The 14,165-nt window shown below is 41.1% G+C and overlaps 1 protein-coding gene across 7 annotated transcripts in view; it reads left to right on the top strand.

Moving 5' to 3' along the window:
- GPLD1 (glycosylphosphatidylinositol specific phospholipase D1) overlaps positions 1-14,165 on the top strand; it is a 55,356-nt gene that overhangs the window by 3,621 nt on the left and 37,570 nt on the right. For all 7 annotated transcript variants that reach the window (XR_014311994.1, XR_014311995.1, XM_082731482.1 and 4 more), the window contains one exon: positions 3,622-3,677. Coding sequence is in view for 5 of the 7 variants with exons in the window: in XM_082731482.1 (XP_082587608.1) it covers positions 3,622-3,677 (56 nt within the window). In the remaining 2 variants the exon portion in view is untranslated. The remainder of the gene's footprint in view (positions 1-3,621; positions 3,678-14,165) is intronic.

Here is a 14,165-nt window from a genome sequence, read left to right as displayed (position 1 = left end):
GGACGATAGCACGGGAGAGGAGGAAGATGGGTGGAACTCGCTGGGACTAAGGAATGTGTTTTTGTTGTTTTATATTTCCAAGTATGCATACAAAGCCACTGTGGCCATGGGAGTGGGTCCCCTGAGCCAAGTTTTTGGCTTCAGGGAGGGCAAGGAAGCGAGAGAGTCTGACCACTGGCATTAGAGGAGCCCAGGGTGATGACAGGAGCTGGGGAGGGCAGGTTCGGGGCTGAAGGCCCAGTAGCAGGTACAGGCACATGGTGGATTTGGTTCTTGAAGTGTATTTGTAATATATATTTATTATATGTATAGTTTTTAAAATATTTATTTATTTGACAGAGAGAGAGAGAGATCACAAGTACGCAGAGCAGCAGGCGGGGGGGCGGGGGTGGCGCGGGAGAGAAGCAGGCTCCCCGCTGAGCAGAGAGCCCGATGCGGGGCTCGATCCCAGGACCCTGAGATCATGGCCTGAGCTGAAGGCAGAGGCTTTAACCCACTGAGCCACCCAGGCACCTCTGTAATATATGTATATATTTTAAAAGATTTTATTTATTTGACCGAGACACACTGAGGGGGAAACACAAGCAGGGGGAGGAAGAGGAGAAGCAGGTTCCGCACTGAGCAGGGAGCCCGATGTGGGGCTCGATCCCAGGACCCTGGCATCATGAGCTGCACCAAAGGCAGACACTTAACTGACTGGGCCACCTAGGCACCCCATTTGTAATTTTTTTTAAGTCATGGAAAATGTAAGCCAATTTGTAATGCCATTAGAAACGTTTATATTCTATAACAGTTTTCAGATTGATTTCAACTATATCTGATGTCTGGGTTTTCTTTTAGATAAAAACAAGAATATTTTATAGTTAGGCCCCCTGGCCAGAAGGTACCAGTCAGAACAAGATTACAAATAAGGTGTGTAAACTTCCCAGTACCAAATAGACCAAGGTATTTATTGAGTTCTGGTGAGCAAGAATCTATGATCCCAGAATTTTGCCTCCTGAAAGGGCAGCAGAGGTCACTGAGCCCGGTCCCTGTACTTCACATACAACGAAATCAATCTGGAGTCTCCCAGCTTGCTCGTTCGAGAGCTGGCCTAGGATTACAGCTCCTGAGAGCCAGGCCAGTGCTCTTTCCAAACACATTTATTGCTAAGAGGTAGTCAGGACACAATAGAGAGGAGAATTAGACCCAGCTTCTAATACCAGCTCTGCTGTACACTACGTGACTCAGAGCAGTTCGTTCTCGGTGTGTTCCTCTTCTGTAAAGCAGCCAAACATCTCCGTGAATTTGAAAGTTTTGTTCAAGCGTGGGTTCTTTGAGATTGAAATTGCTAAAACTAAAAGTGGGCTGAGAACAAGTATAAATGAAAATAGTCAAGAATAAGTATAAATGGAAAGTTTTTAATCTTTGGAATTTTTTAAATAAGATTTTATTTATTTACTTGACAGGCCACAGTAGGCAGAGAGGCAGGTAGAGAGAGAGGAGGAAGCAGGCTCCCTGCTGAGCAGAGAGCTTGATGAGGGGCTTGATCCCAGGACCCCAAGGCCACAACCCAAGCCGAAGGCAGAGCCTTAGCCCTCTGAGCCACCCAGGTGCCCCAATCTTGAGAATTTAAACACAGATGAAATATGAATTTTTTTTTTTTAAGATTTTATTTATTTGACAGGCAGATGTCACAAGTAGGCAGAGAGTCCAGCGGAGAGAGAGGAGGAAGCAGGCTCCCTGCCGAGCAGAGAGACCAACTTGGGGCTTGATCCCAGGACCCTGGGATCATGACCTGAGCCAAAGGCAGAGGCCTTAACCCACTGAGCCACACAGGTGCTCCTGAAATATGAAATCTTAATGAAATCATATAACTGCTTGCCTTTTTTCAGTGGGTGCCAAAGATCCTAATAGATTAAGCTGGATATATGTTTCGTATATATTAATCTATTAATACAATATTAAACATAGTAGTATATTATATATAAATATCTATTAAACATGTTTATAAGATTTATTAAATGCAAACATATTATCAGTCTATATATTATGAATATATAAATATCAACACATTACCATTGACTATAACACATTACCATTCAATATATATTGAATATATTAAAATGTAAACAATATTTAATAAAAATATATAACAAATATATGAATGTATCTACTAAATATAAATATAAAATTAAATATATACATTATATTACCTATTCTATATATGATATGAATATATAAATATTAATATATTATCAATATATTAAATACATTAACATAAAACTTTGTTTATGTGAACGTAATTGAAGACCATTCGTAACCAGCACAGATTTTGAGGAGTCGTATGTGAGAGACAAAACTCCACCATCTGCCAGTTATTTAGAGGATTTTGTAAGTTTCTTGGTTCACATTGTCACTCCTTACGTAAAGCCTGTCTGGAGGCGGAGGGCTCTGTGAGTTAGTGGGGATGTCGCGCGGTGGTTTGCAGCTGAAAACCCCCCGTCCTGTGTGCAGGCTACTGGTGTGGGCTGGGAGCCTCTGGCTCCTCGTGTTATGCTTAGAGGAGTGGCTCTATTTTTGTATGATTTACAAAGCTGGATGTGATTCACAGCAGGAGTAAGGTGTCCCCTTCGAATGTGCCTTCGCAAGGCATGTTTGTCTTGGAGATTCTAGGAAGATTCAGGGTGTGTGTGTCTGTGTGTTGGTGTGTGGGTGGAGCAGGTGACCTGGGATGGTTTTTGTTTTTTTTTTTTTTTTTTTTTGGTCCATCTACGGTGGCCCAACTGATGACAAAACATTTGAGAGTAATTGACTCGTCCGTGGTTTTTGGCCATGTGTCCTATTTCCTGCTGAGGGTCCTTTATCTCCGTGGGTTGTTGAGGCAAAATAAAATGAAGACACCGGCTATTTACTGAGCTCCTACCGTGTGTCAGCTATGGTGCTCATCACCTCACATGTATTTTGTGTGACCCTCTCAGCATACCTGTAAGGTGGGAATTATTGACTTCCTTTTACCTGGGAGGGAACTGAGCCCTAGCTTTAGCAGGGCGTTGGTGCCAGATAAGCAGAAGCTTCAAATCAGGATACAAACTTGATTTGTGTTTTAGCAATATAAATGTCATCTGAATCTTATCATGCCTAACAAAAGTGACTAGTGAGTACACACTTAATTTTTGTTTCTCCCTTCCTTGACAGAGTAACAAAATTATTTTCCTTTTCCTTTATTTTTTTTTTAAAGATTTTTATTGATTTATTAGAGCACAAGCTGGGGGAGAAGCAGAGGCAGAGGGAGAAGCAGACTCCTTGCTGAGCAGGGAACCCAGTGTGGGGCTTGATCCCAGGATCCCGGGACCATGACCAGAGCTGAAGGCAGACGCTTAACTGACTGGGCCACCTGGAGGCCCTTATTTAAGAGAGAGGGAGAGAGAGGAGGGGCAGAGGGGGAGGGAGAGTCTTAAGCAGACTCCATGCTGAACATGGAGCCTGACTTGGGGCTTGATCCCACAACCTGAGACAAAACCAAGAGTGTAATACACAACCGACTGCACCACCCCTACACCCCCATTTTCTTTTAAAATATCTTGAATAAGTTCTGTTTCAGCTGCAGTTGAATTTAATTGATTTACTTATTTCTCTCAGGACACAGAGCTCTGGAGTTTCTCCACCTTCAGGATGGGAGAGTTAACTACAAAGAGGTATGAAGTTTAATTTTTTTCTCATTCCTTATGCATTAACTCTCTTCCATTGGTGCCAAAATAAAGGTCCTAACAGATATTTAGGCAATAATTTTAGGAGTCAATTTTTTTCTTGATAAAACATTGATCTTTAGGGTTATAAAAGGTGTATGTCCCATCTAGTACTACTTGAACATACATATATATTATATATATATACATACAATACATATACTTGAATATACATTATATATATTTCTATTATATAACATATATAGTTTATACTTGAACATACATACTATATATTATATAATTAAAATATTTTAATACTATTATATATTTATTTTTGTATGTATAACATGTATAACTTATATGTAATTATATACATTATATATAACTTAAATAGTATCACTAGAATATTTTAATGATGAATCAAGATTTGAAGAATTGAGAGAGAACTTTTTAAAAATGGTACATCTTGGGGCGCCTGGGTGGCTCAGTGGGTTAAGCCACTGCCTTCGGCTCAGGTCATGATCTCAGGGTCCTGGGATCGAGTCCCGCATCAGGCTCTCTGCTCCACAGGGAGCCTGCTTCCTCCTCTCTCTCTCTGCCTGCCTCTCTGCCTACTTGTGATCTCTCTCTGTCAAATAAAAAAATAAAATCTTTAAAAAAAAACAAATGTTTAAAAAAAAAATAAAAAAAAAATAAAAATGGTACATCTTTTTGCTTTTACAAAGAGAGGTCATGCCTGAGATAAATTATTTTTCCTCTTGACTGTAATCCTATAAAAATTGCATCAGCACAAGGAGCAGGGAATGTTTACTCAGAAGTTTGCTTTGAGATGCTGGTCTGTGTCTCCTCCCACTGTGTTCTTGGCAAGACTATCCGATGGCTTTCTTGTACTTATCCTCAACTTGGTTCTGTTCTGACGCTATACACTCGTTCTAGGCTAAATAATGTTTTGTGCAAAGATGATTCTTAATACTTATATTTGGTAATAGAGATTAACATTCCTGGTGACATCAGAATTGAATCAAATTATTACCAGTAAGTCTCTGTAATTCAGTACGGAAAGCAGGATGGCGAGATCTCTGAAATCTGTCATATTGTCAAACCACTTTTAGACATTAGTTTCAGCTTTCTTACTTGGCAATTGAATAGTGTTTGATTATCTTCATTGACCCTGGGATGAGGAGAGGAGCAAGAACCTGCTGAGTTCATCATGTAAACAATCAGTCGTGAGTGTGTGCAGAGCAATTATCTCATGGAGATACACTGTATCATTAACTTAATTTGAAATGTGTGAGCTGGACACCTCTCCTTCCCCTCTGTATCGGGTCCTAATGCAGATACTGATGTCATCGTTGGAAATGACTACGTGCCCTGAGTGCTTACACTCCACCTTCAGTTTCTGAGGGTCGCACTGCCTCACCTCTTATGATACACCCGATGCCTTTTCATGATGCAGTTTGTATCTCTGTATGTGGGACTTGTTGTAGTGTCTCTTTCTCCCCATTTGCACCTGTTCTGTGGGGACTTCTGGACTCACTGGGGTCTGAATTTTGTTGGTTCTGGAATTATCTTTTGTTAATATATCCAGAGTTGACTGCTCTTTGAAGCCTTTGACTTACACAAAGAGAATAATGCATGAAGCTGAGAAAATCAGAGTATTAATTTATAAGAACTGCCAGAAGCAAGTTCACCTCATGTTGGTGGTCATTATTGCCCTGATACTTTTTTTTTCCTATCCTTTTCTTATTTAGTCTTCAAGTGTAGTTGACAGATACTGCTATATTGCATATGTACAACACAGTAACTCAACACTTCCGCACATTGCTGTGTACTCACCACTGAGAAGTGTGGTCGCCACCTGTCACCATGTGTTATCACAATATCACTCATGGTGTCCCCTGTGCTGTACTTTTTGTTTCCATGACTTATAACCGGAAGCTTGTACCTTAAATTCCTTCGCCTATTTTGCTGATTCCTTCCCTACCCTCCACCTTCCCTCTGGTAACCAGCAGTTTCTTCTCTGTATTTAAAAGGCTGTTTGTTCATGTATTTCTTAGATTCCACATGCACATGAATTCATACGGTATTTGTCTTTCTGGGACTTACTTCATTTAGCATAATAACCTCTAGGTCCATCTGTGTTGTCACAGATTTTATTCTATTTTATTCTATTCTATTCTATTTTATTCTATTTTATTCCTGAGTAGTAGTCCTCGTGTGTGTGTGTGTGTGTGTGTGTGTGTGTGTGTGTGTGTAATCACATCTCTTCTCTCCATTCACATATCTATGGATACCTGGATTGTTTCTATAGTTTGACTATAAAATCAGGTACATGTATCTTTCTTAATTAGTGTTCTTATTTTCTTGGGTAAATACCCAGCAATGGAATTACTGGATCCTATGGTATTTCTATTTTTAATTTTTCGAGAAGCGTCCATACTAAGTTTACAGTGCCTGCACCAGTTTACATACCCACCAACAGTGTACAACAATTCCTTTTTCTCCACATCGTCATCAACACTTATTTCTTGTCTTTTTGATACTAGCCATCCTGACAAGTGTAAGGTGATAATCTCATTGTGGCTTTGGTTTGCATCTCCCCACTGATGAGTAATGTTGAACTTTTTTTCATATGTGTATTGGCCATCTGTAGGTCTTCTATGGAAAAATGTCCTCAAGTCATCTGTTTCTTATGGGATTGCTAAGGGGTGTGTGTGTGTGTGTGTGTGTGTGCGCACAGTTATAGAAGTTCTTTCTAAAGTTTGGATATTAAACTTTTATTGGATGTATCATTTGAAGATATCTTCCTCAATTCAGTAAGTTACTTTGTTGTTCTGTTGTGTTCTTTTGTCTTTTTTTTTTTCCTGTGCAAAATCTTATTATTTTGGCATAGCTGCAGTAGTTTATTTTTCTTTTGCTTCCTTTGCCTCAGGAGACCTATCCATAAATATGTTGCTAAAGCCAATGTCCTATTTTTCTTCTACCTGTATTTTCTTCTAGAATTTTTATGGTTTCAGGTCTCACATTCAGATCTTTAATCTATTTTATTTTTTTATTTTTTTTTTTAAAGATTTTATTTATTCATTTGACAGAGAGAGATCACAAGTAGGCAGAGAGGCAGGCAGAGAGAGAGAGGAGGAAGCAGGCTCCCTGCCGAGCAGAGAGCCCGATGTGGGACTCGATCCCAGGACTCTGAGATCATGACCCGAGCCGAAGGCAGCGGCTTAACCCACTGAGCCACCCAGGCGCCCCAGAATCTATTTTATTTTTGTGTTTGGTTTAAGAAAATGGCCCAGTTTCATTCTTCAGCATGTTGCTGTCCAGTTTTCCCAGCAACATTTCCTGAAAACACTCTTTTTCTCATTGTATATTATGACTCTTTTTTCATAGATTAATTGACTAAGTGAGGGTTTATTTCTGGGCTTTCTATTCCATTCCGTTCATCTATGTGTCTGTTTTGGTGCCAGTACCATACATTTTCATTACTGTAGCTTTGTAGTATATCTTGAATTCTGGGGTTGTGATATCTCCAGTTTTGTCCTCCTTTCTCACGATTTCTTTGGCTATTTGGGGTCTTTTGTTATTCCATACAAATTTTAGTATTGTTTGTTCTAGTTCTGTGAAAAATGCCATTGGTATTTTGATGGGAATTGCATTAAACTGTAGATTGCTTTGGGTAATATGGACGTTTCCACAATATTAATCCTTCAAATCCATGAGTACAGAAATTCTTTCCATTTGTTTGTGTCATGTTCAGCTTCTTTCTTCAATATCTTACAGTTTTCAGAGTATAGGTTTTTCACGTCCTTGGTTAAATTTATTCCTCGATACTTTATAATTCTTGGTGCAATTGTAAATGAGATTGTTTTCCTAATTTTTCTTTTTGCTCTGTCATTATGAACAAATGGAATTGCCACAAATTTCTACATACTAATTTTGTATCCTGCCACTTTACTGAATACCTTTATTCTAATAGCTTCTTCGGTAGTCTTTAGGGTTTTCTATATATAGTATCATGTTGTCTGCAAAGAGTGACCAATTTACTTCTTTCTTACCAGTTTGGATGCCTTTTGTTTTCTTGTCTGATAGTAGCAGTTAGGACTTCCAGTACTCTGTTGAATAAAAGTGGTGAGAGCAGACATCCTTGTCTTGTGTCTGACCTTAAGAGAAAGGCTCTCAGTTTTTCCCCCATTGAGAAGGATGTTAGCTCTGGGTTTTTCATGGAAACCTTTATTATGTTGAAGCATGGTTCTTCTAAATCCACTTTACTGACAGTTTTATCACAAAGGTACTGTATCAGATTCTTTTTCTAGAGCTCTTTAGATAATCTTAATGTGATATGTCACATTGATTTAAGAATATTGAACTACCCTTGAATCCCAGGAATAAATCCCACTTGATCATGGTCAGTGGTCCTTTTAACACACTGTTGAATTTGGTTTGGTAATAAGTGTTGAGGATTTCTGCATCTGAGGTCGTCAGGGATACTGGCCTGTAGTTCCCTTTTTTTAGTGTTGTCTTTGTCTGGTTTTGGAATCAGGGTAAAGCTGGCCTTGTGAAATGCATTTGGAAGTTTTCCTTCCTGTTCTATTTTTTTGAATAGTTTGAGAATAGGGATGAATTCTTCTTTAAATGTTTGGTAGTACTTCACCTGTGAAGCCATTTGGTCCTGGCCTTGTTTTTTTTTTTTTAAAGATTTATTTATTTATTTATTTGACAGACAGATCACAAGTAGGCAGAGAGGCAGGCAGAGAGAGAGGGGGAAGCAGGCTCCCCGCTGTGCAGAGAGCCTGATGCGGGACTCGATCCCAGGACCCTAGGATCATGACCTGAGCCGAAGGCAGAGGCTTTAACCCACTGAACCTCCTAGGCACCCCTGGTCCTGGACTTTTGTTGAGGAATTTTTTGATTACAGATTCAGTTTTTTTACTAATAACTGGTCTGTTCATATTTTCTTTTTCTTCTTGGTTCAGTTTTGGCAGATTGTATGTTTCTAGGAATTTATCCCTCTTTTCTAGTTTCTCCAATTTGTTACGTAACGTTTCATAGTATTGTTTAATAATTCTTTGTATTTCCGTGGTGTTGGTTGTTATTTCACCTTTTCTGATTTTATCGAGTGCTTGCTCTTTCTTGAGGAATCCGGCTAAATGTTTATCAGTCGTCTTTATCTTCTCAAAGAACTAACTCTTGGTTTCATTGATAAAAAATAATTTTGTTCACTTATTTCCACTCTAAACTTTATTATCTCCTTTCTTCTACTTACTTTGGGCTTTGTTGGTCATTCTCTTTCTAGTTCCTTTGGATAAAGATTTGATCGCTTTTTTGAGACTTTTCTTGTTTCTTATAATAGGCCTGTACTACTGTAAGCTTCCTTCCTATCCCAAAGATTTTTTTTTTTTTTTTAAGTAGGTTCTATACCCCACATGGGGCTTCAACTCATGACCCTGAGACCTTACAGTCCTGTGCTCTACCAACCAGGCCAGCCAGGTGTCCCCACAAGGATTTTCGGTCATTTGTGTGTCTTTATGTGTTGTTTCATTTCCTCTCTGACTTCGTCATTGACCATCCAATGTCACTAGCATGTCGTTTAGTGTCCTTTTGTTTCTCCCCTAGTTTTTTTTTTCCTTATAGTTGATTAGTAGTTTCATACTGTGATGGTTGGATTCACTATATAGATTTAATTTCTATAAAAATAGACATAATTTGCTATTTTAACCGTGAAATCCTACAACAGTAGTTATTTGGTTGGTGCTGTCTTCTCTACCCCGCTTCCTCCTGCCTGCAGGAGAGATTTGTCCTTTTGTGACTAGAGAACTGAGAGATGCTCGCTGTAAAACACTCAGACAACGGATGTTGACGCTTGGCTTTATATCATTCTAGACATTGTTTTTTAATTTATTAGTGCTTTCTTCCCCCCAAATTACACTCTACACACTGTGCAACTTGTTACTTTTCATTGAATATATTGGTGATATCTTTCCATGTCAAAAAAGATGTTGAGAATCAATTAGAACAATTACATATTTTTCTATTACCGTACTGTATTGTAATTTATTCAGCCCATTTTATATTTTAACTTTTTACTTGGAAGTAATTAAAAACCCATATAAAAGCTGGACAGTTAGGCAATCTCTATACGCCCTTTGCCATATTCCTGTAGGTCCTCTATTGGCATATTTGGCCTTTCCTCCTCTCTGTTGTCCCCCAAGGGAAGGAGGTAGAACAGGAAAGGAATGAAGGTCTTTATTTGGTGTCTCAGAATTGCACTTCAGGGGAGCACAGATTCCAGAGTAACCAGAAAGTGTCCAACTCATGCAGGAAAAGCAAGGGGATTTTACGAGAAGGAAGAGAGAATTACAGGATTTACATAAAGCAGAGAAGAAAAGAATGCTGCTGTATTGGTGCTGACCAGTGGAACCACTTGTGATGACTGTCTTACCGATTATCGCCGCTATCAAGCCAACGTCCTGCTGTGTATTTATTGACTCTGCTGTCCTCATCTGATCCAGATGCCAGGTGCTCTGTTGAAATCTTATGAGCCAACCGCTTGTCAAAGAACTGCTGCTTCCGGCCCAGTTCAGTGTGTTAGTTGGAATGAAAATGGAGTCTCTTATGGCTGGAGATTTCATGCAATTCCACATTATTTATACACACTGATTTCTTTTCCCCTGGGCAATTCTAGAGAATTCCTGGTATGGTGCCCATTATCCTTCAACTCATGATAGTGTATTTCCTAAAAACGAGGACACTCCTGTGGAGCCACAGCACAATAATCACAGTCTGGAACCCAACATTGAGTAACACTCTCCCTCTCCCCCAGTCCTCAGGCTTTATTAAAATCTCTCCAGTTGTCTCAGTAATGAATCTTCTTTCTGGTTCCAGGACTGCTCCAGGACCATGTGATCTAGAACAGTTCCTCAGGCCTCCCTTGTCTTTAATGACCTTGATATTTTGGAAAGGGCACAGTCCAATAACAGTCAAATGCACCCTAGTTTGGTTTCATGTGCTAATTCCTCCTTGCAGGTTACTTTTTTTTTTTTTTTTTAAAGATTTTATTTATTTATTTGACAGAGAGAGATCACAAGTCTGCGGAGAGTCAGGCAGAGAGAGAGAGAGAGAAGCAGACTCCCGCCGAGCAAAGAGCCCGATGCGGGGCTCGATCCCAGGACACTGAGATTATGACCCAAGCCGAAGGCAGCGGCCCAATCCACTGAGCCACCCAGGCACCCCCCCCTTTTTTTTAAAGATTTGGTTTATTTACTTGAGAGCGCATGTGGGTGAGCACAAGGGGTTGGGGGAGGGGCAGAGGGAGAAGGAGAAGCAGACTTCTGTCTGAGCAGGGAGCCGGATGCGGGGCTCAGTCCCAGGACCCCGAGATCATGACCTGAGCTGAAAGCAGACGCTTAACTGACCGAGGCACCCGGTGCCCCATGCAGGTTCTCTTTTGACAGAAACTCACAGAACACAGAAGCGATGCTGTATCCTTATCGCATCATACCAGCAGGTTCACGAGGTCAAGTGGACTGTTTTGGTGATGCTGAATTTTTCCTTTCTAAGATTTTCATTGGGTGGTTCTTTAAAATTCCTTTCCTGAGATTATTTTGGTGGTGGTGGGTGGGGGTTGTTTCAAGTATGTTTGTAACTGAATTATTTTATGATGGCTGCTTTAAAGTATTTGCCAGGTAATTCTAAAATTTTTACCATTTCAGTGTTGGCCTCTATTGGCATCTCCTTTCATTCCTTCTGAGATCCCTGGTTCTTGGTGTGATAAGTGATCTTTGATTAAAACCTGGACATTTCAGGCATTAGGTTATGAGACTCTGGATCTTACTGAAACCTTTTTTTTTTTTTTTAAAGATTTTATTATTTGTCAGAGAGAGGGAGAGTGAGCACAGGCAGACAGAGAGGCAGGCAGAGGCAGAGGGAGAAGCAGGCTCCCTGCAGAGCAAGGAGCCCGAAGTAGGACTTGATCCCAGGACACTGGGATCATGACCTGAGCCGAAGGCAGCTGCTTAACCCACTGAGCCACCCAGGCGTCCCTGAAACCTTTTGTTTTAGCTGACTTCTTCTGACACCTCTTTGGGAAGGGAACAGAATGGGGAGGGTCACCCACCTCCTGACTCTCCTGACTGCCAACTCAGGATAGAAGTCCCTCTGAACCTCCACGGACACCTCTCTGGCTGGGAGGGGTAGAAGTGCCCAATTATTGCTTTTCTCTGTGGCCTCTACAGATACTGGGCCGGGGTGGGGGTGTCTCCTCGTGGTGGTGAACTTCCTGCCCTCCCCAGGGCCTCTTCTGAGCCCACCCAGGGGGGATGGGGAGAGGCGCCCTGTTACTGCAGTTGGGACCCGAGGCCCAGGCTCTCCCCATGGTCTCCACTGACACGGAGGGCTAGGGACGGGGGACAGGTGAAAGTCCTGGTGAGGGTAGGGCCACAGTGTTTTCTGTGATGTTTGGCTGGAGTAAAAGGTGTTTGTCTTAAAGTTTTCTGTCTTGCTAGGCTGCCCTTTTCCTGGTCTTAGGGTTAGAGAAAGCAGGCTTTTGCTGTGGCTTTTGTGTGTGTGTGTGTGTGTGTGTGTGTGTGTGTTTGGTTTATGCCCATTAGAGTTTCTAGGTTGGCATGCTTTCCTAGTATCCAGTTTGGGATCTCTGAGGCAACAAGAAAGCCCAGAGGATTGACCCCAGTGTCTTCTTCTGGCCCTGAGCTCCCAGACAGCTCCACTCTCACGGGCTTCTTCTGCTCATTTTGTGCACAACGCCCGGGGTTAGCTTAGCAAGAGGAATAAGTACATCTGTTCCCTCTTCCTGGGAACAGAAGTCCTAGTGAGGTTAATTTCTATCACCTGGTTGAGAGGATGTCTTCACATTTTTACAATGGAAAGTTAATATTTTCTGCTTTTTAATTAGCAAGTAAATATTTTGTGGGGAGAGATCTTGATGTAAATATCCTGTTTCTCATGAAGTCTTAGCCACTGGTTGTAGCATCTCTTTCTAATTTTTGCCTGAAATAATTATTATGATGGTTGCCAAATTGTTTATCTGATTCCATCACGCTTTCTTCATTTCTTGGCTTTCTACTGTTACAGAGCCATTCCTTCTTCCGCATTCATATATGCACATTCATGGATTTTTATTTCATCATTTATGTTACATTATCATTCATCGTGACGCTGACATTGTCCCAGATTCTGCTTCAAGTTGGCTTTTGCGTCTGTTTATCTGCCTGTTTATTTAAAACCGTGAGTTCACGCAAGAATATTTCCAGTTAGGGGCCTGCGCCACAGGAATCCTTCTAGCCTTCTCTGTGCCCGCATCTGTGGCCCCTTTCTCCAACACTGAGAAGCCTGGCCATCATTCTCAATATATCCTTTGTGCTCAGCCTCCTCGTTTGTGACCAGTGTCCCCAACCATGTTTGGCAAAACCTTCAGTTCTGACACTGCCACCCGAGTCCTTCTGGCCCAGAAACCAAGGGGAAAAAAAAACGAAACAGAAAAGACCTCTACAACAGAGGAAGGCTTAATATTCTCTGTTGCTCGTGTATTTCATTGAAATTTCTTTTTATTAAAAAAAAAAACATTTATTAGAGTGCACAAGCAGGAGGAGGAGCAGAGGGAGAGGGAGAAGCAGACTTACAATTTTTTTTTTCATTTTTGCTCATTTGATAGGTGGAAAATGGTGTTTTTGTTACTTTATTGGCATTTTAGTTAATGAGGTTAAGTATACTTTCCGGTGTTTATCAACTATTTCTATTACGTCTTCTGTGAATCACTTACGTGTTTTGCTCATTTCTGCACATTTGGCTCATTTCTGCACGTCCGATGCGTAAGGATGATTTCTTAAACGTACCTGCCCCATCATGTGTCAGATGATCCCGTTATTTTTCTCTTCAGTTTGCGTCCCATGCTCTTCACCGTGCAGAATGCTCCAGTTTTTGTGTCGTTCAGTGCATCATTCTATTCTCTTCTGGCTTCTGCCTGTACGCCTTCCTCAGGAAAATCATTCCCACTCAAGATTATGCCGTTATTCCTTTTAGTTTTGTCCTGCTCATTCTGTGGCTTCCTGTTCTGCCTTTAACTCTTTGATTCACGGTGTATATATTTTGGCCTAAAGCCCGTGAGCCGTCTGGGAACCTCTTGTTGGTCATGTTAATTTCACGTCCGTGTCCCGTCGGCCTCGCTGGGTCCCGCCAGGAAGGGAACCCCCACCGCCCGGGCTGTGCCGACCCCACCGGCTGGGGACTCCATCTTCATTCATGCCACTGTACGTGGTGTGGGCTTGAGTCTGTTTTCTTGCTCTTTGTTCTGTTTCCTTGATCTCTTTTGATTCCAACATCCTATTGCTCTTATTTCTGTAGCTTAGAAATACATTTTTCTTTTTTTTTTTTTTTTTTAAGATTTTATTTGACAGAGAGAGATCACAAGTAGGCAGAGAGGCAGGCAGAGAGAGAGAGGAGGAAGCAGGCTCCCTGCTGAGCAGAGAGCCCCACGTGGGACTC

This window comes from Mustela nivalis (genome assembly GCF_964662115.1).
Source record: "Mustela nivalis genome assembly, chromosome: 5".
NCBI classification, from domain to species: Eukaryota; Metazoa; Chordata; class Mammalia; order Carnivora; family Mustelidae; genus Mustela; species Mustela nivalis.
Note: the sequence above shows the minus strand (reverse complement) of the source record. Positions and strands in the feature narration are given on the sequence as shown.